At 36.6% G+C, this 27058-nt stretch overlaps 1 protein-coding gene across 28 annotated transcripts in view; it reads right to left on the bottom strand.

The window, feature by feature from the left end:
* The window catches only part of NEB (nebulin), a 222684-nt gene that overhangs the window by 116945 nt on the left and 78681 nt on the right, over positions 1 to 27058 (bottom strand). For all 28 annotated transcript variants that reach the window (XM_081969965.1, XM_081969961.1, XM_081969959.1 and 25 more), the window contains exons 67-91: positions 26325 to 26636; positions 25017 to 25220; positions 23939 to 24043; positions 23741 to 23848; positions 20945 to 21256; positions 20504 to 20707; positions 19743 to 19847; positions 19546 to 19653; positions 18644 to 18955; positions 16973 to 17176; positions 15567 to 15671; positions 14672 to 14779; positions 13723 to 14034; positions 12983 to 13186; positions 11706 to 11810; positions 11116 to 11223; positions 8609 to 8920; positions 7901 to 8104; positions 6754 to 6858; positions 6409 to 6516; positions 4404 to 4715; positions 3338 to 3541; positions 2337 to 2441; positions 2074 to 2181; positions 1066 to 1377 (exon numbers count right to left, since the gene is read on the bottom strand). In XM_081969965.1, coding sequence (XP_081826091.1) covers positions 1066 to 1377; positions 2074 to 2181; positions 2337 to 2441; positions 3338 to 3541; positions 4404 to 4715; positions 6409 to 6516; positions 6754 to 6858; positions 7901 to 8104; positions 8609 to 8920; positions 11116 to 11223; positions 11706 to 11810; positions 12983 to 13186; positions 13723 to 14034; positions 14672 to 14779; positions 15567 to 15671; positions 16973 to 17176; positions 18644 to 18955; positions 19546 to 19653; positions 19743 to 19847; positions 20504 to 20707; positions 20945 to 21256; positions 23741 to 23848; positions 23939 to 24043; positions 25017 to 25220; positions 26325 to 26636 — 4686 coding nt within the window. The remainder of the gene's footprint in view (positions 1 to 1065; positions 1378 to 2073; positions 2182 to 2336; positions 2442 to 3337; positions 3542 to 4403; positions 4716 to 6408; positions 6517 to 6753; positions 6859 to 7900; positions 8105 to 8608; positions 8921 to 11115; positions 11224 to 11705; positions 11811 to 12982; positions 13187 to 13722; positions 14035 to 14671; positions 14780 to 15566; positions 15672 to 16972; positions 17177 to 18643; positions 18956 to 19545; positions 19654 to 19742; positions 19848 to 20503; positions 20708 to 20944; positions 21257 to 23740; positions 23849 to 23938; positions 24044 to 25016; positions 25221 to 26324; positions 26637 to 27058) is intronic.

Here is a 27058-nt window from a genome sequence, read left to right on the forward strand (position 1 = left end):
AAAATCAAGCATTTCCTAGGCAGAACAGAAGTTCTGGGCTAATCTAAGTAATGTAAATTCATCAGGGTAATGAATGCCTTGATCAACCTCTCCAACTTCTTTTCCAGTAAAGATATTCATATTTATTTCATCAGAGATCATTCCCACTGAAAGGAAAGGCAACTCCCATAATAAAAATAATTGACAAAATTACTATTGGCCAATTACAAAAGGTGGGATTACTTGAAACAGCCTGTATCCTTAGCATCATCAAACAGCAGAATCTACCTATCCTACGTCTTTGGAAAGGACTTGAGAGATTCAGTCTGAACATCTGGCTGACTATATGACCAACCATAATAAAACATTTACCTATCCTAAGTCCCTGAAATGGGCTTGAAAGGTGGACAAAAATACGAAATCCAATATAAACATCTGGCTGACTATGCAACCAGCATACTATATATGCTGCCTGAATCCCACCAACTACGGACAGTCTACTGTATGTCACTGAAACACTTGGAAGCAGAGTCTACTATAATGGCACAGGTGGCATATTATTCCAGTAAAGCAAAAGTAGCACATAATTTTTAAAAAGACCCACGAGGCTTTTGGTGTGGTAGCTTAAGGCACCAGGCTAGAAACCAGGAAACCATCAGTTCTAGTTCTTGTCCTTGAGCACAAAGCCAAGCTAAGTGACTTTGGGCCAGTTCTTAGGAAGCGGGCAAGGGCAAATCACTCTCAAAAAAACCTTGCCAAGAAAACCATAGGCCCAATCCAGGCAGTTATCAGGAGTTTAAAACTGACTTGAAAGCACAGGTGTGCGCGCACAGACATATACATGGCTTTCTTCCAAACAAATGCAAATAACAGTACAATGGGTTTATTCCAAAGTTGGGAGATAAATCGCATTCAGGGATTTCCTATGAGAAATGTCTCCATCTTGTTGGAAGTTGTACCATTATCCCCTTTTCAGCTGCTCTCCATTATCAGGAAGGAATTAATTTTTGCATGCCTTTCACATGTTCTTTCACTAAACAGTAGTCTCACTCAAACATATGCATTTTACATTTGAACTATACGTACATCACTCTGGAGCTCATATGCTTTCTTTGCTTGAATAATATCATTCTGGTCTGGCAGGCAAGTCCATTCGTGCAAATGTTTGCGATAGTCTACATCACTAACCAACTTCTGACAATTCTTAGCATCTAAGATTGATAGCATGTCAACAGGACAATGGATCTTTGCTTTACATTTTTCAAAGTTCTTCTTGTACTCCAGATCACTCAGAATCTTGCCTGCATGGGCAAACCATACCAACTTGGGATCATCTTCCATTTTTTGAACCCCAACATAATGCCCTTTTTGCTTTTCATGGGCTTCTTTGTATTTATACTGTAACAGAGAACAATACATTTTGGAATGAATATACATGCTACTAGGAAAGCTAACAATGATTCAGCTACTAAAGTGATAAAAATCAAGAGAAGGGGGGACATTTGGATTCAAATTTCTTCAAAATTGAGTCAATTGTTGACTGATATATTTTGTGACATTTGAATATCACTGTGAAATATCCCTTTGTACCATGGTATCAAAGAAGGGGTCCTAATATACACTTTTCTACAACAGGTTTTGGTTGAGGGTGAAAAAAGCCAGTTTTTGCCTGCTACATAAAATGATTTTAATGACAGAAATCAAATAGGGAAAGTAGATTTCCTCATCTTCCAGACTTCTTTTTATTTACCAGAAGGGAACCCTAAATGAGCATTTAAAGCATTGAGCTAAGAAACAGCTCTTATTATGAAACACAACTCTTATTATGAAAAATGGATTCCATGTTATTTAAGCTGGGACAAATAATGCATCCTAATGTCAAAAATCAATATATGTTATTTTAAATTAATCTCCCTATGTTCTTGCAATCTATAGCCATTAGACATATAACCTTGTTATATATCATTCTTGGTCAGTCTAATGAACTTTTTTCTAAAGGTCACCTGTCTATTTCATTATTTTTTAAAAAAAATTATGTGGCTTCTTTTTTAAAAAAATGTAGGGAAGTTACTGGACAGGAAAGCATCTGCTTACATCACTAGCAATATCCCTCGAAGCTTTTGCCGCTTTAATTGGAATAGCATCGGTTCTCAGATCGTAACCTTTCTGCTTAGTATCTTCCCATCCTTGGACATAAAGTTTCTGCAGAAGATGTGAGGAAAAGTTACCTGACTGTAAAATCACTTATAACATTTAGAATTTAAAATCAATTTGTTCAAACAGTCATATTAGTTCTTGTAAAGTGAAAACAACCCCCTAAATTATTTAAATTATTAAATATTCAAACAATCTCTTACATGGCTGATATTTGCAGCATTTGCCTTGGCCAGCAGAATTTCTGGGGTATCTGGCATGACATTGATATTGATTTTATCAGTATCCCATGCTTCAGTATATAATCGCTGTGAAGGAATAAGGGAAAAAATGTTTGATTTTTTTTGCCTACAGAAAATATGAATTGAAACAGAATGTGTAACTATAACATTAGAACATTTCATATTCATTAAAAATGTTGTCTAAAATTTGTAACGAAACGCAATGAGTGAAATTTTAATGTACTATGCTTCAAAGCCATATGTACCATATGGTAAACTATATTTTCCAGACATTATTAAAACATTTTTTTCCAGTTCAGATTTTCTGGCTGAACATGTTTAAAAGAATTCTTGTGTTCCAGACCCGAGAACTCAACTTTATCAAGAAAAATCAACAAAGAGCATCTGAATTCTCCAATTTTCTTTTTTTTAAAAAAGGGTTTTCAATACATCAAAACAGCATCCAAATCAAAACTTGGCTTTGGTAGAAACTCCTTAAGATACTTTGATTCTTATGCCAAAATTGCCACAGGTTTTGAGAGATTAGTGGATTTTGTGGTTTATTGCATGTACAATTCCGTAATTTCAGCTCATTTTTCATGGGGCAGCAATCCCTTCTTTGTCTTTCCATTCCTATGCCCATGCTGCTATTTTTTCCTCTTAACTGTGTTATTCTGTACTATTAGTTTTTCAATGCAATCAATAGTCACATTGGCTGAAAATTATGAGAGCTGCAATCTGACTGGTTTGAAAGTCCAATTTCTTAACTAACAAAATAGTTTGTTGATCCACCAATGATCAGTAGTGGAGAGCTTTATTTCCCTACGTGCAGAAACTAGAAAGACATCAGTGAAGGATGATTTCATTTGGATTTTGGCTCTGAACAGGCTAAATATATCCTAAATTTAGGATATGATCTTTCCATTTCCTAAGCAAATTATTGTCTGTTATGGAAGATTAGCTACTTTGTTCAGAAAACCTACCTTACTCATCATCTCAGCATTATGCTTTGCTAATTCTACATCCCAAGCATCTGTGATACAGGTAAATTTCATTTGATTAGGTGGTTGCCGATATTTGTTTTCACTTAGGATTTCTCCAGCTTTCTTGACATGTTCAACATTCAGTGAACCAAGAGGCACCCAGCCAATGCCTTTCAGCCATTCTAGATCTGACTTGTAAAGAGCCTGAAACATAAGTAACAATAAACTATTGTTTAGAGAAATCAACCAACATGCATTACAACAACTTTGGCGGGGAAAAAAATTTCTGGCTAATTGAATTGTGAATTTGATTTTGAAAACTTCAGGTGAAAATTGATCTATGATACTGAAATTCACCTAAAAGTGACTCAACTGATTTTCAACAGCTTTACATGTTATAAAATATAAATAAGCATCATGATATGCATATTTAAGGAATAATGATGACAGCCAAAACCATGCTAAGTGTAATGCTGCTATTAACTATCCATTTAGGGCCAATGTAATGAATAAAAAAAATAAAAAAATCAAATAATAATGTCGAGTGGCAAAATCTCAACTCATCTTTAATATGTTTATTTGGGGTTTTTTTTCAAACCAAAGTAAAACCTAATAAGAAATTAAACATACCTAATAAGATGGGAATGGGAAAAAAATGGCATAGACTCTTTTACTTCTGATTTTTTTTTTGGGGGGAGGGGGAAGTACTGTGTAAATGGAAACAGTATACATCGAAATTCAGACTGTGATACACAAGTTTTTAGAACGGGTAGTATAAAGAGGAAAACTTCCTCAGTATTTAAATATATCTGTCAGCTGACAGAATGACCTTCCTAAAAAGAACACACGGACAAGTCCTTACCACATCCTATGCTCCACATCAATCTATTTCTGATACTCAAGGAATCATTTGGAACTGCAAGGGCAGGGTAAGGCAGAGTTGTTGAGAGAGATGGAAAGCTTCAAATATTTTCCCACTCTATCCTGCACACAGGACCTTTTAATGAATCACAGACCAATCTCAGTAGGAGAATACCAATGAGTCCATTTCCCACCTCATACTTACGTCACTCTGCAGATCATAAGCTTTCCTAGCTTGGATTACATCGTTCTGATCTGGCAGACATGTCCATTCATGTAGGTAGTTACGATAATCAATATCGCTGACCAATTTCTGGCAATTCTTGGCCCCCAAGATTGACAGCATATCCACAGGACTGGTATATTTGGTCTTCAGTTTCTCAAAGACTTTCTTATATTCTCTCTCACTTTGCATCTTGCCTACATTTATAGAGTGCAAGATTTTAGGATCATCTTCCACACTACGAGCTCCAATGTGATGGCCCAGTTGCTTGCGATAACCTTCTTTGTATTTGTACTGAAATATACACAAATATTTGAGTTACCAACACAAAAAAGTACTTGTTCTGAAATTGTTCAGTAATTCAAAAGGGAATCGTACATCATCTTTTTAAAAGTAACTAACATAAACCTTTCCTGTGAACTTATAACAAAATATTAGGAAAAATTGATTCACTCATCCAATTTTAGGTTGTAGCTAAAGACTGATACATTTTTAATGGGATTTTTAATCCCCATTATCTGTTTTCTTTTTAAATGCCCTCTTCTGTTTTTAAAGCTAATATACTAGATTATATTTCTAATCAAGGTTTCATATTTGGGGTCTGTTTTTGTTTTTTGTTTTGTCATCTTATGCTAGCTACACCTCTCCATACAATATCCTTGGTGAACAGCATCTGCACTTTCTGCGTTGGATGAGGAGATGAGGACATCTTTCTCCTTCTGTCCTGGCTACTTTTTACAGAGGCATGATTGAGAGCGTTTTAACAAACTGCATTATTGTTTGGTTTGGTGGCTGCAGAGAGAAAGTCCATTCAGAGAGTGGTAAGGAGAGCCGAGAAGATCATAGGAAGCTCGCTTCCTGTCATTCAGAATTCTGCTTATAAGCATTATGTGCTTAGAGCTCAAAGCATTGTTAGAGAACCTACTACCCACTTCACAGTCTGTTTCTATTGCTTCCCTCTGGGACAAGGTTTCAAAGTATTTCTAGCAGGTCTACCAGATTCTGTAACAGCTCTGTTCCCTATGCCATCTGTCTGGAAAACTTGCAAGATTCATTTTTCTCGCCATGTACATGTATACATCTGAACTGGACTGTATTGTTTCTTCGTGTCATATAATATGTCTGGGTATAATTTTGTATTTATTAATTTATTTTGTCATGTTTATCAGTATATATATTGGGGGGGGTGACCCTTTGAGAGCTGTATGCAATGAAATTTCATTTTAATGTATGCCAATTAGTGTACATTCAAAGTCACAATAAAGTTATTCTAAATCTATTAATGATTTTCCTTATCAAGTTTGAAATTTGTATTTGGCATGTAAAATCCTTTTCTATCTATAGTTCACTGAATTCATAGGTTTAAAACAACAATTTTAGATCATTCAAGAATTATTTAGAATATTTACATTTTCCTCCTCCACAAAGATTAAAATGTGCAGATAAATATCCACAAAATTAAAAGGGTTTTTTCATTCTGTGCCATTGAAGCAATGCTCACATGAACCAGAAATGCAGATACACCTTGGATTTGGAAATTTATCCTACAGTAATTCTTCTAAATTTATTGTCTAGATTTACAGCTGCCCATATATCAAATTATTACCTATCTCTCTTCTCAAGTTTATTCTCAGTTGCCTGTACAACAGCTGAGATTTTTCTGGCATTATTTTGCAAAACTTGCAGCATGTATTTATTTATTACAAGCTATTTTATTCTGCTCCAGTCATTTTGACTCAAAGCAGCTTACAAGCAGGGACATAATTCCTCAGTGCCACCAAGAAAGAGCTACAACTATTCCCTCTGATTTTGAAATTCACAGTGTGAATTCCTTCCCATATAGATCTGCTTGGGGAAATCTGAAATACTTCCTGTAATAATTTTTATGTTCAGTAGGATATAGAGTAGGTTGTGACGTGCTGTTTTTCAAAACATTTACTTTTTTAAAAAAAATCATTACTATTTATGGAGTCAAGTAGCCACTTACATCACTGGCAATAGCTCTTGAAGCCTTGGCAGCTTGAATTGGGATGGCATCAAGACGCAGGTCATAGCCATCCTTCTTTGCATCCTCCATGGCCAATCGGTACAATTTCTGTAAAAAAGAAGAAAATGTTAGTTTCAGTACTACAAAAACAAAACAAAACATTCTATACCTTAGCAGAAATACAATTCTTCATTGTTCTATACTGTATAGATAGAAGTTCTTTGGTGCAACTCAGGAACTGAATCTTCACAGGACCCCAGACCCTGTAGGAAATGTAGCCATTGCCCGCAAATCCTTGAAGGAGACCCAGTTGTTCTAGTGGCTTTTACTATTTCATATACTCACCTGACTATAGTTCAATTTATTGAACTTCGCTAGGACGATTTCTGGCGTATCAGGCATGACATGGATTGTGCGTTTATCAGTATCCCAAGCTTCAGTGTACAGCCTCTGCAGAACAGAATCAGAAAGAAACTTAGCACAAAATGATGGCTATTTACAAATAGTCCTCCATGTATCTGGCTGTTGCAGCATTGAGACTGCCTTCTGAGATCAAATTAAAAATCTAGTGAATAGAAAAGACACCACTTAGAGTAAGTGTAATGTATTAATGCAGGGGTCTCCAACCATGGCAACTTTAAGACATCTGGACATCAACTCCCAGAGTTCCTCAGCCAGCTGCATTAATGTTTAGGCCTTATATTCCCCTGCATTAATGGTTAGGACTCATATTCCAGAGGAAAATCCAGATTCAATATGTTGTTCAGTCAGGACTGTGTGTGAAGTTTGACTTTGTTTTACTTCAGTTTTATCCTTCTTTTAGATTTGTTAGATAAACAGGTATAAATCACATTTTGTTCCATATTCCTGGCTTCTTACAACTTGTCAGAAATATAACTACTAAAAGTACCAGCTGGAAATTACAGAAATTCTCATTCAAGCAAATGTAGATGGCATCAATTTATGGAAAGACAGTTTAAAGTTCTGTGCAGCAGAAATCTATATGAAACAGTTTGTGGATGGTATGATATAAACAGTACTTATCTTCAAGAATTAGTATCTTAAGGGCCACATTATTTCATTTAAAAAGTTATCTCAAATATGTATATGGATGAGATGGAGAGTACTGAAAGTGGGGGATTGGACTAGATGACCTATAAGGTCCCTTCCAACTCTGTTAATGTGTTAATCGGATAAGGACGATAATAATGATAATGATGATAATGATAAATGGAAATCACTGGGACTTTACATTAATTCTGACCTTTTGAATTTTATTTGGAATCACCAAATATCTTTCAATAGCTATAATAAGATAAGGTTTTATTAGCTGAAAGAAAATTCTCATATTCATATTTCAAAGCACCCAATATTTCAATTATGAAGTTTGAAATACAATTTTTAAATCTATGGAAAATGGGAATCATTGGATAAATTGCATTATTTTTTCAAATATTATTCAGCAAGCCAATCTTTTTTAGCTTAAATTCACCTTGTTCATGGTTTCAGCATTATGCCTGGCCAATTCCATTTCTAGAGAATCTGTCACACTGGTAAATTTGAACTTCTCTGGAGGTTGGCGGTACGTCTTTTCACTCAGGATCTCTCCTGCTTTCTTAGCACGCTCAACATCCAGTGAACCAATAGGGACCCAGCCAATACCTTTCATCCACTCAAGGTCTAGTTTGTAGCAATTCTGTGAATTAAAAGTTCATTAGAAAGGTAGTTTTGTATTTTCAGAAAAACAATTGAATCTAATGATATTTATGACACATTGTGTTCATGTTGATGAAGGAAATGTAAAAAAAAACATGAAACTTGAAAACCATGAAAATATCCAAGTCATGCTCAAGTTAATCCTAATCTCAGTCTCTGATATAATAATGTGAGCATGTAGGGGGAAAAACTATTTAGATTAAAACAATATCAAAAGACACTAAATATATTTGTTTCACGGTTTTCCAGAGTGTTGTATAATCTCTAATATAAGTTTACAGAAAGAGATAAGGCCATGAACGAAGCTAAAGAGCAACCTAGTTGAAGAGTCTTACCTGCTAATCCATGCATCTGCTCGGGTTAAACAATTAAATTCCACTACTATCAATACTTTGCATTGTATGTGCACGTGGCAGAAATGTGCCTGAAATATTATAGTTTCCCCTCTCTCAACTTATATGATCAAAGATGAAATTATACTCACATCACTCTGCAGATCATAAGTTTTTCTAGCGTGGATGACATCATTTTGATCTGGAAGGCATGTCCACTGGTGCAAATAATTACGGTAATCAATATCGCTGACCAGCTTCTGGCAATTCTTCGCCCCCAAGATTGACAGCATATCCACAGGAGTGCTATATTTGGTCTTCAGTTGCTCAAAGACTTTCTTATATTCCCTCTCACTCTGCATCTTGGCTACATTTATAGAGTGCAAGATTTTAGGATCGTCTTCCACACTACGAGCTCCAATGTGATGGCCCAGTTGCTTGCGATAACCTTCTTTGTATTTGTACTGAAATAAACACATATAGTTTAATCATATATTAAACATTATCTGGATTGCATACTTATTAAGCATGTTTAAAAGGGGAAATTCCCATTATTCTTATAAATTCCCAAAATTATTAAATAATTTTGGGAATCTTTTTCATTGACTTGTATCTTGACTATTAGAAAATGGAATCTCTCGTTCATAGTTGAAGGATTAATTTAACATGGTTATCTTTTTGGTATTTGTTTTTTCAGTTTTGATTTTAAGAAGTATTTATTTGATCATATCTATAATCAAGATATTATATTTGGTTTTTTGTCAAGTTTTCCTAGGTACATTTTTGTCTTTATTAATGCCTTTTGTACATATTTTCTAGAATTTAAACTTGTAATCTATATATAAAGTTCTGTTCCTTCCATAGTTCACCGAATTCATAGGACTAGTACTGAAACTTGAGATTTTAGTCCTACAAATAAAATTTGTAATTTTATTTCTTCATAAGCACCAGTATATACCATATTTTTCTGAATATACGATGCACTAGAGTATGAATTTAATTTGAAGAGGCAAATTTTAAAAAAAAAGTTTTTGCACTGTACAGACCTGCCAAAAATGGCCCGTTTTTCGCGAAAACTGGCCTGTTTTTTGTCAAAAAAGAGCACGCATAGTCTTTAGGAGGCTTATAGAGTGCTCCTGGGTGCTGCTCCCAGAAGCACTCTGGAAGCCTCCTAAAGGCTATGCACGGCCATTTTTGCAAAGGGGGCGGGGTTTCGGGAGGCCAAAAATGCCGTATTCAGTGTATAAGATGAACCCAAATTTTCATCCTCTTTTTTGAGGGAAAAAGGTGCATCTTATACTGCAAAAAATACGGTACCCACATTTCTACACTATCACAAGTATTTTATATTACATACCTGGAAGCAACGTTCTCATGAATGAGAAATACCCAGTGCCCAAGATTTGGAGAATTATTGGCATAGAATATTGGATCCTATTCTATATTAATTATTCTGAATTTATTGTCTAGCTTTACAGTTGCCCATATAGCTAAATATTATATATAGTCTACATATCTCATTATTAGAATTGTCCCCATTCAACTCTAGAAGCAGCTGACCATTGAAGCAGGCAAGTTATTCTGGCATTTTAATCATAAATTATATGCATGCATACACATAATCACACATACATACATACATACATATACACACACACACACACACACACACACACACAATATTACAAATATCTTACTCCTGTTCTATAATTTTGACTCCAAATAGTTCAAATAGTAATTATATCAAATCAGTGACAATATTATTCAATGCAGTTAAGACAGAACCACAACCCTGCATTATATTTTTGTAATTCAAACATAAATTCCTTCACAAAAATTATTCCAGTGAAGTTGGAAGCACTTCCAGCAGTAATGTTATGTTTTATTAAATACAGTTTGTGATAAAACACCAATATAAACAATATAAGCATAGTATAGTATATTAAATGTATATGCCAACTGACTCCCAGAAACTCTAGGTCAGGGGTGTCAAACTCCTATCGCCATAGTGGCATCACATGATGTATTGGGGTTGTTTCCTCCTTCACCAAACTGAACGTGGGCATGGCCAGCGTGTGATGCATCCAACCTATGAGCCGAGAGTTTGACAACCCTGCTCTAGGTGGTTTTTAATTGTTAAAACATTATAATGACTGTGAACAATATAAAGAAACAGAAAGAAGCTCAAGACAAAGGAACAAAAATGGTGAAGAAAATAAACCCAGAGGAGAACAAAAATAAACAGGCATCATCATCCTCTCTAAAAGCCTGGGTGAAGTAACAAATCTTTAAGGCCCTCCAAAATCTAGTAGGGTTGGAGATGTCGGGGGAATCATTTTCCAGAGGGCAGGCTCTACTTCCAGGATCCCAATAAGTGGCATTGCTAAATCAATGGAACCTGGAGTGCATCAACCCTACCAGATAAAACTGGTTGGACAGATACTATGGGAGTCAGATGGTTCCTCAAGTAACCAGACCCTATGCTACGTATGTATGGCTTTATAGATAGCAACCAGCAGCTTAAATTGCACCAAGTGGTTTGCTGTTTTTTCAAAAAGTTTACTTTAAAAATCGCTGATATTTATGGAGCCAAGCAGCTGGTTTTCAAAACATTTTCTTTTAAAATCATTACTATTAATGGACTCAGGTAGCCACTTACATCACTGGCAATAGCTCTTGAAGCCTTGGCAGCTTGAATTGGGATGGCATCAAGACGCAGGTCATAGCCATCCTTCTTTGCATCCTCCATGGCCGATCGGTACAATTTCTGTAAAAAAGAAATGTTTAGTTTTAGTGCTATGCAGGTTTTTTTTTGTTGTTGTTGTTGTTCTGCTACACTTGGAAGTAAAGAAAACATCCTACACCTTAGCATATATGTTAGATGGAAGTTCTGGTGCAAGTCAGGAAACTGGATTCCCACACAATCTAATTAGGACCCCAAGCCAGAGGTGGTGACTACCGGTTCGGACCAGTGTGGCCGAATACGTAGTAACTTGGCCTGCCACACCCCCGAACTGGTTCTCTCGGTGGCGCCATAGGTGGCACCATCTTGTTTTCGATACATTTTTTTAGTACTGCACATGTGTGGACATGTGTGAAGCGCGTGCGTAGCCCATCCCTGAGCAAACTGGCAGTAGCAGTAGCCGGAATCCACCTCTGCCCCAAGCCCTGCAGTAAATGTTGCCATTGCTTGCAAGTCCTTGAAAGAGACCCAGTCTTCTAGTGTCTCTTATTCATCGTTATACTCACCTGGCTATAGTTTAATTTGTTGAACTTCGCTAGGACAATTTCTGGAGTATCAGGCATGACATGGATTGTGAGTTTATCACTATCCCAAGCTTCAGTATACCGCCTCTGCAGAACAGAGTCAGAAAGAGAGTTAGCACAAAGTGATGGTTATTTATTAGTCTTCTAGCTATTTATGCTATTCTCCTTTGCAATTAAATTTAAAAATTTGCAAAGAATGAAATTCATTATTTTGTCACCATACACTGTATAAATTTGCAGGAAAATAATACTGGGTCTTATATTAATTTTTGCTCCAAAAGATGCATTAGGGTTTATTTTCCCCTTAGGTCTTATTTTCAGGGAAATATGGTAAGTACTTCTGTCTGATTGACGAACTTAACTGGGGCTTATTTGGGGATAGGGGTTAAATTATGAGAATCCTGAAAAATTATGCTATGGCTTATTTTCCGGTTAGGTTTTATTTGGGGGAAAATACAGTATTATAGGAGGGATGGGGTGGCTCAGTGACTAAGACGCTAAACTTGTCGATCAGAAAGGTCGGCAGTTCAGCGGTTCAAATCCCTATTGCCTTGTAACGGAGTGAGCTCCCGTTACTCGTCCCAACTTCTGCCAACCTAGCAGTTCGAAAGAATGTAAAAAACACAAGTGGAAATATAGGGACCACCTTTGGTGGGAAGGTACGTAACAGTGTTCCATGCGCCTTCAGTGTTTAGTCATGCCAGCCACATGATCATGGAGACATCTTCGGACAGCGCTGGCTCTTCAACTTAGAAATGGAGATGAGCACCGCCCCCTAGAGTCAGGAACGACTAGCACATATGTGCGAGGGGAACCTTTATGCTATTATATCTTAGGAAAACCTGTGCTTAATTAAGAATTAATTCTATTCTTCTTTTAATCAGTTGTGATTCAAAGACACCAGGTTCATTGTAATCCCTGAGATTTACAAATTAATCTCATAATTAATTGAGAACTCTGGAAATTGACATCCAAACAAAATAGGAAGTTAAAAACGCCAGGAAGAGGCTCTAAGATTCTTTGTAGCAGAAAACTATATAAAAGTCATAACCATCTTATGCTTCATGTGCAATATAAACTGTCTACTTTGTCCAGCAAGAATTAATACTTTTATAGTCATATTATTTTATTTACCTAATTACACAACAGAAATCTGCGGTACGGGAAAAAACCTGAGGGTAATTGTATTTAGAATCACACCAAAGACTATTTGCAATGATTATAAAAGCTAATTTGTCAGTTGTGTAGCCAGAATTCACCTTGTTCATGGTTTCAGCATTATGCCTGGCCAATTCCATTTCTAGAGAATCTGTCACACTGGTGAATTTGAACTTCTCTGGAGGTTGGCGGTACGTCTTTTCACTCAGGATCTCTCCTGCTTTCTTAGCACGCTCAACATCCAGTGAACCAATAGGGACCCAGCCGATACCTTTTATCCACTCAAGGTCTGTTTTGTAGCAATTCTGTGAAGTAAAAGTTTATTAGAAAGGTAATCTTGTACTTTCTGGAAAAACAATTGGATCTAATGATACTTATGGCACATTGTATTTCTGCTAATGAGAGAATTAAAAAAAAAAAACCTTGAAAACCATGAAAAAGGTCCAAGGTATAATTCATTTTCAGGAAATTCCTTGTCCAGTAAAATAATGTCCCCTGTTTTGGATAAAGCTCAAGCATATGTCCCATGAGTATATGAAGAACATTGTCTTTTGGGACAAAACAACATGAAAAGTTTAGAAGACACTAATAACATTTGTTTCATGGTTCTACAGAGTCATGTTTAACTCTCTAATGTGCACCTTCAGAAAGACAAAAGACCCTGGAGTAATACAGCAGACTGGGTAAAGAGTCATCCCAATTCATCCATATAACAATATGGGTTAAACAATTAAATGCCACTACTATCTGTATTTTGTACTTGCACGTGGCAGAAATGTGCCAGAGACAGTGTGATTGCCCCTCTTTCAACTGGTATGGTCCAAAACAAAATTATACTCACATCGCTCTGCAAATCATAAGCTTTTCTAGCATGGATGACATCATTCTGGTCTGGTAGACATGTCCACTGGTGCAAGTAATTGCGATAATCAATATCGCTGACCAGTTTCTGGCAATTCTTGGCCCCCAAGATCGACAGCATATCCACAGGAGTGCTATATTTGGTCTTCCATTTCTCAAAGTCTTTCTTGTATTCCCTCTCACTTTGCATCTTGGCTACATTTATAGAATGCAACATTTTAGGATCATCTTCCACACTACGAGCTCCAATGTGATGGCCCAGTTGCTTGCGATAACCTTCTTTGTATTTATACTGAAATAAAAGGACAAGCGTACAGTAAGACATATTTTTATGTTTCTTTTTGGTGCCTCAGCTATAATGGCAACATTAAAATTTGCAAAGTTAAGCTATTCAACATTATTGCCAATATTAACTCCTTGAAGAACTGCAACTGACAGTTTATAATCAAATATTAAAATATATTTCAAATTAAAGGATATAATGCTAGAAATGTTGCCTTTTTTTTGCCTGAAGTTAAAATCTGTTCCATTTGCCTGAGAAGCTAATTCTACAGCTCTGTAGGAACTACACTTTGTTTCACTAACCACGAAAATTTCGCATCTAATAGCTTCCAAAACTAGCATGAACTGGCATAACTCCCTTTGGAGAAACTTTCCATTTTTAAAAAAAAATCTGTGACCAATCTATTCATAAGTTCTATTGAAACATTCAGCTAAGCTGAGGTGGCTGAGCTTAGCTGCTCCATTCAGCCAGGCTGCTTTTTAAGAGTTCCTATCAGAGACAGAATGTTCTTTTAATTGCAATACTCGCTGATTTTAAGTTTTGAACTGCAGGTTTATTTTAAGTTCCTCAGGGCAGGAAATTCACTTTGTTTTAAAACAAAAACTACTGAAGAACTCATTTTTCTCCCACAAAAATAAAGACTTACATCACTAGCAATAATTCTGGATGCCTTGGCAGTCTGAATTGGAATTGCATCGATTCGCAAGTCGCACCCCTTCTTCTTCGCTTCTTCCAAGGAAAGTTTATATAAACTCTTTATAAAAAGAGAAAAAGAAAATGTTAATATTTATAGTTCTTACCTATCGCATAATAATATAATCCCATAATAGAGGGAGACAGACTGAGTCTAACAATCCATGTAAAAATCTAGCAATTTTTACTAAATAACTTCTTCAAAATTATTTTAGTAAGAAAGGAAAACAGGAATGTTTAGTTCAGATATAAAACATCCAAGTATGTCATCTCTCTCCTGTGCATTAGACATTACAACTTGATAGTAACTTTTGGGACTGAGGTTCATGCCCCTAGCTTTAGTAGATCATGCACTGTGGATGCTCTTTTAGACTACTAGTGAGAAAAAATGTTGGAACTATGACATGGATTCCCACAGACCTTTCTCTCTTCCCCCACCACATCTGTCCTTTCTTATTAGCCTTTCTCCCTCTGCCCTCAGTCCGGTACCCTACTTGCAGCTAATGACCTGCTCTTCCTCAGAGATCAGTTATCTTCTCCCAGAGAATCCTCTTCATGTAGAGCAGGGGTATCCAAACTTTTTGCAAGGAGGGCCAGATTTGGTGAGGTGAAAATGTGTGGGGCTGACCATTCAGCCTGACATTCTTTGAACCATTAACATTAAATGCAAATGAACTATTTTATGAAAGACTAAGCAAATAACTCAGGTGGGGAAAAGAGGCCGCGGGCTGCTCGAAATGTGAAAACAGGCCGCAATTGGCCCCGGGGCCGGACTTTGGACATGCCTGATGTAGAGGGTGCATGTCATAACAAGACTGTTTGATAGAGCTTCAATCCAATGACCTCACCTCACTGTAGTTGATCTTGTTCTGTCTTGCTAAAGTGATTTCAGGGGTATCAGGCATTATGTGAATTTCTGTCTTGTCTTTATCCCAAGCTTCAGTGTACAAACGCTGTGAAAAGAGGACAAGGATGAAAATAAAACAGGCATTGGAATGAAATCAACTTGGGTTCTTCTCTAATCCCATTGTTTCGCTCTGAAAGCTCAAATAGAAATACTATCACCAAGCAGGGCTTCTCAGAGGATGTCAAAAAAAAAAAGTCAAGATGACAGCCCCAATATGCAATCAAAATCCTGCCTCTTTCTGTGTACACTGCATGAGCAATGCAATGTCTGAACTTCTGAAGGCAATTTTAGCTTGCCTTCAGAAGTTGTGGGTGCTTCAGAGGTGGTATTCAGCTGGTTCTCTCCAGTTCGGACGAACCGGTAGCAGCGCTCACATTTGTGAACCAATAGGGAAGGTAAGTGAATCCCTCTGCTGGGGTGCTTCATCACTGAAGACTTTCAAGATGAGACTGGACAGCCACATCAGAAATGGTATAGAGCAGAGGTCCCCAAACTTAGCAACTTCAAGACTTGTGGACTTCAACTTCCAGAATTCTCCAGCCAGCATGGGAGTTGAAGTCCACAAGTTTTAAAGTTGCCAGGTTTGGGGACCTCTGGTATAGAGTCTCCTGCTTGAGCAGGAGATTGGGTTAGATAACCTACAAGGTCCCTTCCAACTCTGTTATTCTAAATTCTAAGTTCTAATGCATACAAAAAAGAAAAGTTTGCTGTCCCACAGTTGCGGCTGTCATCTTTCACACATCCTTCATCCCAGTCCACAGTTCTGTGTTGACAATTAGTGCAGATTACATCAGAAAGCATTTCTTAGTTCTAAAGTCTATCAAAGAAAAATGAGGCAGTAGATTATTGATTTCATGAAGACATTTAGCCATTAACAGCATCAAAGTTTTGAATTAACAAATGCTGCACCTATCGGATTTCATATGTCTTGAAAAATGATACTTCTTTAAGATTAGTTTGATGTATTTGCAGTATTGCTTAAACAGAAGCATTGCAGGTTTTTAGTAATAAGGACTTAAATAAACTATTCTTTTAATTCTAGTATCAAATTAAAAAAAACCTAGGATTGAAGCAGTAGTCCCTTTATGTTCGAAAACATTATAGAAAAAAGAAGGTCAATACATGTGAATAATATGCATATTAGAATGATAAATGAATATGAATAATATGCATATTATTTAATTATGTATACAATTAAAGTATTACAAATAATATTTATATTAAACCAAAGGCCAGTACAAAGTTTAAAACTGCCGTATTAATTATTACATTCAATCTCTTAAGCTTCTTGCACAAATGTCATTTTAATACTCAGTTACATATCTAAATCAAGCCATCGGTGCTCACCTTATTCATATTTTCTGCATTATGCTTGGCCAAAAGTATTTCTAGAGAATCTGTCACACTCGTAAACTTGAATTTGTCTGGAGGCTGACGATACAACTTTTCACTTAGGATCTCTCCAGCTTTCTTGACTTTTTCATTCTCCAAGGAACCAATAGGGACCCACCCAATGCCTTTCAACCATTGAAGATCAGCCTTGTAGTAATTCTGTGAAGCAGAACATTAAAAAGGGCAATTAGTCAAAACTGAAGGTTTAACAGCCCAAAATTTCGTCTTTGATCCTATGCACTACACCAAGTTCATTGGCCTTATAATTTGTATGGTCTCCAATTAAGTGCTTTAATAATTGAATTTTATTTCTTCTCTTTTAAGATAGCTTATGAATTGAAACTCACTACTGTGTATGTTAACACAACAGCTGTGTTTATACTTCCTTTAAAATACATCCCATCACCTCCTCACAGCCTTGTAATGACAAATGTCTTTAATATGAATCTTTTATTCTCTAATCACATCACCTAACATCACCATTTAAAATGAAATGCTAAATCATCAACTCTTGTATTGCAAATGCCAGAAATAATGGTCCTTATTCAGGAAACAAAAACCAATAATTTGTGGATTTAGTTTTTTCAGCTGAGCTAAAACATTTTCCAATTATTTGTTTTACAAAACCAAGAAGAATGCCTTAAATTAGATATTACAATATTGTCACAATTACAGTTTCTAAGAATACTTCATTTATGTATTTATAACACTAACCTCATGTTAGACTTGTGATCCTCAACTGTGTTAGGCTGATGTTCAGATTTGAAACATTGAGCCAACGTTGTGATCACACACAGTTATTACTGTGAATGTCTTTTGACATCAAAATAAAAGAAAAATAGCCACGAAAGAAAAATTCCATCTCTTCAATTGCAAATTGATCAGATATGCTAAAGCATTTTTGGAAAGCATGATTTCTCTCCACTAGCTTCTCATTATTTTTAAACTTAAATAATGTGTTTTTAGTACAAATGTTAAAAGAATCAGGGAACCTTGCAGCATATTCCAGGTGTCATGTTGGGGGCCCTAGTTAGACTCTTCCATATTTCCATATGGAAGGTTAAAAAAAAAGGTAAATGTTTTCCCTGCCAGCCATTTCCAACTTTAAGGGATGATGCTCATCTCCAATTTATAACCAAAGATTGTCTGAAGATGCCTCCATTGTCATATGACTGGCATGAATATACACTGAAGGCACATGGAACCCTGTTACTTTCCCACTGAAGTGGTGCCTATTAGTCTACTTGCATTTACATTCTTTCAAACTGCTTGGTTGGTAAGATGGGGCAAGTAATAGAAGCTCACTCCCTCATGCAGTACTTAGTCTTGAACTTCCAACTTTCCAGTCAATAAGCCCAGCATCTTAACCACTTGGATACTGCACACCCTTATTCTAATGTTAAGGTTCTATTAATTTTCTGAACTCAACTTAAGTAATATCAAAAGTCAGTAAAAGGACTGAATTTTGGAAGTACAAATATTACTGAGTGCTTCTTCAAATATTTTTAGAAATATTTTCCAAGCTAACCATATTTTAATGAACCAATTCTTACTGACTTTTCCAAAACTCAAGAAATTTGTTCTCACAAATCAGTTCCAGTGAAGTTAAAAGCCATCATGACTTACGTCACTCTGCAGATCATAAGCTTTTCTAGCGTGGATGACATCATTTTGATCTGGGAGGCATGTCCACTGGTGCAAATAATTACGGTAGTCAATATCGCTGACCAGCTTCTGGCAATTCTTTGCTCCCAAGACTGACAGCATATCTACAGGACTGGCGTATTTGGTCTTCAATTTCTCAAAAACTTTCTTGTATTCCCTCTCACTTTGCATCTTGGCCACATTTATAGAATGCAACATTTTGGGATCGTCTTCTATACTACGAGCTCCAATATGATGGCCGAGTTGCTTGCGATAACCTTCTTTGTACTTGTACTGTTGATAACAATAACAAGAAGTTTAAAACATAATGTTTACTTACCTTGGGTTCCCTAAGATCTAGAAGAGTTTAAATCAAGTATTGTAATATCTACAATGTTATCCAGATTGTTTGTACAAACCACTTATATTTTTATATGTGGATTTGGATTCATGTTTACTATTTCATAAATAAAAACTATTTATTTGGTAAATTTACAAGGAGAAAATATAATTAATTCCAATGTTTTATACCTTCATTTCATTTCCTAGGTTGCTATTACTAGTCTCTAATATATATCCACAGAGAGAGAATGAAAAACCATGGAGTAATTGACTCAGGGCAGGGAAGATATGCTCCATTTATCTTTGTAGTTATTTTGGCTGAAAAATTAGATTTCTATACTATCAATACTTCCAAGGAAAAGTATTTATGATAGTCTGTTTAAATATATCCTGAACACTTATAGCAGTTGCAAAAAAATTCGCATAATCAACCAAGCCTCAAAAGAATCCAATTCTTGCTGTAAATGAAAAGTCTAAAATTATAAGTAACATTGCAATCAGATAAAAATCTGTGGTTTGTATCGTATCATGTAATTACATACGTCACTTGCAATATCCCTGGATGCTTTTGCAGCCTTGATAGGAATTGCATCCATCCGAAGATCATACCCTTTCTTCTTGGCCTCTTCCAATGACAGTTTGTACAGTTTCTAAGTGGATGACAAGTATTGCTTTAGTGTTTCTGAGGGCATTTTCCCCCATCCCTTCTCATAGGTTTGACAAACATACATCCACTTACATCACTGTAGTTGATTTTGTTCTGTTGTGACAGTAGAATTTCAGGTGTATCAGGCATAATATGGATACTGGTTTTATCTTTATTCCAAGCATCAACATATGTACGCTTAAAACAAAGCACAATAAAATACTCAATATAATGGCTATTAAAACTGAAATATATTCTAATTATATGTTGTGGATGGAAATTATGAAACCCATTTTATATTGTTAATACCATCATTATAATTACAGAATGCAGAAAGCAGTCAAGTGTATAAGGTTGTGTTAGATCCAAAAATTGATGAGAAAGTATTACTTAATTTTTAACTTATTCATGTTTAAATCCAGAGTTGGAAATAAGGTGAATATAAATAGATTCAATATTTGTGACAATCTTGTTGCATAAATAAAAACCTAATCTCTTTAGCAAGAAATTTCTACATCAAGAATTAATCAATAATGTATTTAATAGATTTCCAACACCATTTCTGATGAGTTCTACTAAGCTCTTATACTGTTCTAGAGAGCATGTTTTGACCTAAAATGAGGAATGCTTCGATGTGTCTTCTGAACTTTCCCTTCAATTCTAAAGAGCAAATGGAAGTCAATGATGCATCTTTAAGGTGTATTGTATACTGATATGCATCTTTAAAACTTCAGTAGAAGAACTTTATAACTTACTTTGAAGACTTATTACAGAAAACAATATTATTCCATCAAAGTGTAGGGTGTCTCTCTGTGTGTGTATGTATTTAAGAAAGGATCATAGACAAAACTTACCTGATTCATAATTTCAGAGTTATGTTTTGCCAAAGCCATAGGTAAGGAATCAATAGGGCTGGTAAAAGCAAAAGTGTCAGGGTGCTGCCTATATCTATGGTCGCTCAAGATCTCAGAAGCTCTCTTATTCTTCTCGGCTTCCAGAGAACCACTAGGAGACCAGCCAACACCTCTGAGCCACTCAAGGTCTGATTTATAATTAATCTGAAGGAAGGAAAAGCTATTAGTTTTTCTGTTGTATTATTCAACATCTTATGAATGTTACTGCTTCTTAAAACATCTCTAAATCTTGAGGAACAATGTAACAGTGAAACTCATTCAAACAAACTGAGTGATTCATAATGGTTTTCCTTAGAGCGCAGCTAACACTGAGCAGAAGAAGGTGGTTAGCTTCTATTAAGCATGGCTCTACGTTTACAAAGTTGCAAAAATGCCACTTACATCACTTTGAAGATCATACGTTTTCCTGGCATGGATGACATCATTTTGATCTGGGAGGCATGTCCACTGGTGCAAATAATTACGGTAATCGATATCACTGACCAGTTTCTGACAATTCTTTGCTCCCAAGACTGACAGCATATCTACAGGACTGGCGTATTTGGTCTTCAGCTTCTCAAAAACTTTCTTATATTCCCTCTCACTCTGCATCTTGGCCACATTTATAGAATGCAACATTTTAGGATCGTCTTCTATACTACGAGCTCCAATATGATGGCCGAGTTGCTTACGGTATGCCTCTTTGTATTTGTACTATACAGAGAGAGAAAGAGAGAGAAAGAGAGGGAGAAATTTTCATCTAGTTCCCCATATAACTAAAAGTGCTAAACTGAATTTTTTTTCAGTCAGTTTTGTCACTATATATCAAGTGCTGAGTGGGTTACATCCAGAGATGTCTCTCAACTGAAAGATATGTATGTGAAGGCTCCAACTAATGAACCCAAGCAAATCAGAACTCTGAGACTTAGCTCCTTCTCAAAGGTCTTCTTTTAATGAGTACATCATATGGGCACAGCTTCAAAGGAAAACCAAATCTAAATCTTTCCCGTGGTCACAGTATAATTAAACTAGGAAATAACCCCATCCTCAAGTGTCACAGGTCACGTTGGCCTATTGGGTTAATTGCTGGGCTCTTCAGGCTTCCCCAACCTTATTGGTTGCTGGTAGAGATGACCTTGGTTCTCATGAGAAAGCTCTTTGTTGTGTCTAGTAATGCATTCCAGCCTCCTTCCCCCTCTGTGTGGCAACTGAGGAACAGAAAGATGGTCCTGCCAGGTTCAGTTCGAAATTGACACTGTGTTTTCCAGTATAATAATTTTTTCTTTCCCATTAATTCTCCATTACTTCCTATCTTTCTTGGTATAAGGGATGGGAGCATGCTGGGGATAGGGAAGGAATGGAAAATGAAGAGAGGTCTAAGACATCAGTAGCAGTAAGCACTTTTTCTTTTTATTGCAATGATGATAAAGGGCATGGCATTCAGTTTTAAAGAAGGGTTTATTAAAGGTATTATTATTATCCCTATTAATTATTATTATTAATATAATTAACTATTTAAACCTACATTAATTCAAAAGGAAAACAAGTTAGTCCTCCCGCCCAACTGATGATTTGTTAATTGGATTGTTCATTATCTGGTGAGTGAGCAATTCCCATTCTTGGAAAACAGAAACATCTGACCAAAAATAAGAGAGTGACTTGGGTTTACATATGGCTATATACAACACAGCTGAACAGTCTCCAGGATTGATTTCATCTGTGGTTAACAACGTTAAAGTTGACATGAATACACAAGTATTTTGGTTTGTTGAGAGAAAGATGAAGGTAGAGCTAGATATTATCAGCCTAAATCAATCCACTGCAGGATACAGGCTACTTCAATGAAGGTTATGGGTGATATTTCACCACACTAACCCAATGCAGATTAATAAGAAGATAATTTGAACTTTGAACTTTCCAGTCTAGGGATGAAACTGGCCCAAAATCACCCGGATGGTTTCTGTACCTACAGGAGGGTATGTATGGAGTGTGTTTAATCATCCTTGAGGGGAGATAATCTCAAATTTAGGATGTTCCTTTGAACTCCAGTAGCAACATATTAGAAGAGTTATGAGAAATTCTAGTTTTAGCAATGCAAGAAATGTGAGATTAGTATTTATTCATTTGTTGGTTCACTCATTTGTTATTCAAGTTATATAGTTGCCTATCACAAATATTTGTCTTTTAAGTGAAGAATAATTTGAGGCAGTATTAAGTTATAAGAGAGGGATTTAGAATTCCCTCCTTATAATTTTCAAAAGGGTTAAAAGTCACCTTTTTATTTTCACTAATCAAATGAGCATTCAGAACTGAAAATGGTAGGTCCAGAAGGAAATTTAATACCTTTAATTAAAAAGCTATCTTAAATTATTTTATGTAAATGGAAGATAATGATAATAGTTTATATCGGCATATCCGAAATCTCAGGGGCTGCCACAAAGAAGAGGGAGTCAAACTATTCTCCAAGGCACCTGAGGGTAGAACAAGAAGCAATGGGTGGAAACTAATCAAGGAGAGAAGCAACTTAGAACTGAGGAGAAATTTCCTGACAGTTAGAACAATTAATCAGTGGAACAGCTTGCCTCCAGAAGTTGTGAATGCCCCAACACTGGAAGTCTTTAAGAAGAGATTAGATAACCATGTGTGGTTATCTAAAGTTATCTGAAGTGGTGTAGGGTTTCCTGCCAAAGCAGGGGATTGGACAAAATTGATAAATTAGATTATATTAAAAAGCAGAGGGGGGGCGTATGTGGTGGTCATCAGTGGTGGGTTGCTAACCGGTTTACTACCAGTTTGCTCGTGCTCATGCGCAAACACACACACAATCTGAGCGGGTGGGCGGAGCAGGTGGGCGGAGCCCCCCTCCTCTGCCACTACCTGTTCAACCAAACCGGGAGCAACCCACCTCTGGTGCTCATACATATAAACCAAGAAGTGGGACCATCATGCCAGTGGGAGAGAAAACTGAAACAAAGCCCCTGTGGAAATCAAAGACCAGTTATGATATCCAAGACACTCATTTACCTCTCCATCAAGAACCAGACTCTGAATCCTTAGCAGTGAATGGACTGCTTTCAGAGGCCTTTGGGAAATATGCTAGGGCCTCAGTTTACCCTTCCTCAGATACCAAATAAGAGAAAGATTTAACCAAACACTGCATGTCATTTTTCCTTAAAATGGATAAACAGAGTTCCTTACTTCACTGGCAATTTCTCTAGATGCTTTTGCTGCCTTGATTGTTATGGCATCAGGTGGAAGATCATAGCCTTTCCTTTTCAATTCTTCAAATCCTAATTTGTAGAGTTTCTAAAAAGAGAGCCAATGAAAGTTAGGAGAGCAACCCTCTAGTGCAACACGAAATGTTTGGTTCTGTAATCAAACCAGTATCAAACTTACATCACTCAAGTTAACTAAGTTGATTCTGGACAACATAATCTCAGGAGTGTCAGGCATGATATGAATCTGAGTCTTATCTTTGTCCCAAGCTTCTCGATATAGTCTCTAGAAATGAAAAACAAAGACTGAATCAATATGTTTTAATGATAAAAATAATTATATACAATATGACCAGTGATGGGTTGCAGGCGGTATGGTAGGTGCCGGTATGGGCGTAGTGGAGCCTGCCCTGAGCACCGGATACCGTTCCAATACACTGCTCCGGAGGGGCCTCCCGCCCGAGCTCCTTACTGGTCTTTTAAGTCTTCGGCACTTCTGCGCATGCACATGGCACGTACAGCACCTGTGCGACGCTCCGCTGAGCGGCTGGAGCGTCACGGAGGTTCACAGAGGTGCTAAGATGCATGCGCACTCGTGCTGCGCACATCCATATGGACACCGCTGTGCCCGGGATCTGGAACCCACCACTGAATATGACCTTTCACAGCACAGTAAAATATCTACTCAGCTAATGCAAAACATTATGAGTTGTTCTGAGCATGCAGAAGAAATAGTTATGAAAATGCTGCTAGAAGATTCCTTCTTCATAACCTATCTACAAAGTGGAATAGTTATGTAAAAGAGGTTCTTTTATTTCATCTTTAAATTAAGTAAAGTTCTTTATATCCGCAAGGATGCTCATTTATATTAATTTTTAGAAAAAAACTGAAATCAAACTTACAAAAAAACATTTTGCTGCCTAAATCCACTGAGCAACTTCATTCTTCCTACACTAAATTTTATTTTTTTAATATATTTACCATCATAAAATTTTATTCTTATTTACTTGGAAGCAAGTTCTGTTGATCAGGGGATCTTAACTGTGATTTATTAAAGAGAGCTACAGTCCTAAAAACAAATTTCCAAACGAGCTTGAGTTTATTTGAGTGTAACTTACTTTTGAAGAAATATAGGTTCAGGGATACTACATTATACTGCAGAATCTATTGCTTTTTCTCCCCCTCCCACTTTCAAGCTGTTTTTATGCTGTTGACTGTTTCCCCAAACAGCAAAACCCCTCAAATTGAAAAACACTCACATCACTTCTATGCTTTGAGTTTTCTTTTGCCAGAACAACTTCCATTGAATCAGGGATGCTTGTGAATTTAATTGTGTCTGGATGCTGACGATAAGCTCTTTCACTCAGAATCTCAGAAGCTTTCTTGTTCTTTTCCGACTCGAGAGATCCTAATGTATTCCATCCAACGCCTTTAAGCCATTCGAGATCAGATTTATATGCAATCTGGCAGGGGGAAAAAGAAGCCACCATTCTATGTTACAAAATCTCTGAAGGTGTTTTGTTCCTTACTTACTGCCAGAGGTACTATTCAGCCGGTTCGGACTGGTCCACCCGAACCGGTAGTGGAAATCGCTGGTGGATCTCCCCACCCACCCGCCCCGGTTGCATGTGGTTCTATTTAGGCACATTTTTGAGGCTGGACGCATGTGAGGAAGGCATGCGCACTAGCAAAGTGCCTGTGCAGAAGGCCGGTTGCATGCATAGAAGGAACATGTGCGCCCGCTTCATATGTGCATGCGAAGTGGACAGGCACACGTGCGGCGAACCAATGGTAAGGAAATGTGCAACCCACCACTGCTTACTGCCCTAGAATTTTGTACATATTTCTTTTTCATCCAATGATGCCTCTTTGATTTAGGACTCTAATAACTTGGGGGTTTATAAATAAATGTGAAAAGTAGGATGTAAGGTTAGAAAAATATTTTCATATCAGGCCAAACCTCACAAGAAATACAAGAACTCTCCATTATAATATAAGGGTATAATAACAGAATATTGAAAACCAGACATTGCTTCCTCTTCCCTCCCTCTTAGTCCAACTTTGCTTCTCTTTAGTATATCCTGGTGTGTGTGTTTTTATACGTTCTTGCTTTCCTGTACTAGGCTCATATTTTACTAACAGTTGCCACATATTTTCTTCAAAATGTCATCTCTGTATAATTTTCTTTCATATTTTTCCAGATTTAAACACTGAGAGCAATGGTTGAGAAGAGAAAGACAATATTAGATTTTTTTTAAAAAATCCTTTGCAAGTTTTAGTTTGATCAAGGAAAGGAGAAGTTCAGGACATTAAAAACCTTACCAAGTTAATAAAGGAAGAGGGAAATGTAAGTTGAATAGTCTGCAATTACTATAAATTACAAAAACAGAAAGTACAGAAGAGTAATAAGAAAATAAAACATGCATTTTCAAATCTTAGTAAAGAAAGCAAACAATGCAAGCAGGATCATTAATTGGCAATTGGATAAATAATAGACGGGGAAAGACATCCAGCCTACATAGTCAATATAGTTTTATCAAGCGAAGTGGTTGAAGTATGTGGCTTACATCACTCTGTAGTTCATAGGTCTTCTTGGCATGGATGACATCATTTTGGTCTGGGAGGCATGTCCACTGGTGCAAATAATTACGGTAATCAATATCGCTGACCAGCTTCTGGCAATTCTTTGCTCCCAAGACTGACAGCATATCTACAGGACTGGCGTATTTGGTCTTCAATTTCTCAAAAACTTTCTTGTATTCCCTCTCACTCTGCATCTTGGCCACATTTATAGAATGCAACATTTTGGGATCATCTTCTATACTACGAGCTCCAATATGATGGCCGAGTTGCTTGCGATAGCCGTCTTTGTACTTGTACTAAAAAAAATTAAAAAGAAAGGTTGAGAAAAAGTCAACCTCAGGAATAATTTGTAGACCCAGGTTTGTTGGGTATCAGATTTAGAAGTGTACCTTAACATTTTCACCATGGTTGCACTTTTATGTACACAAACCTAGTAAGTCTCTACAGATTTCTGTATGATTTACATGACTGTAACTTTGTTGCTTGTATCCTTAGGATTTATATTGATATTGATTGCTTCCTGATTGCTTATTTGTACCCTAAGACTATCATTAAGTGTTGTACCTTATGATTCTTGATGAATGCATCTTGTCTTTTTATGTACACAGAGAGCATAAGCACCAAAGACAAATTCCTTATGTGTCTAATCGAACTTGGCCAATAAAGAATTCTATTCTATTCTATTCTATTCTATTGTGAAGAAATGATCTGGACATAG

The sequence above is a fragment of the Natrix helvetica genome (genome assembly GCF_964273705.1).
Source record: "Natrix helvetica genome assembly, chromosome: 1".
NCBI lineage: Eukaryota > Metazoa > Chordata > Lepidosauria > Squamata > Natricidae > Natrix > Natrix helvetica.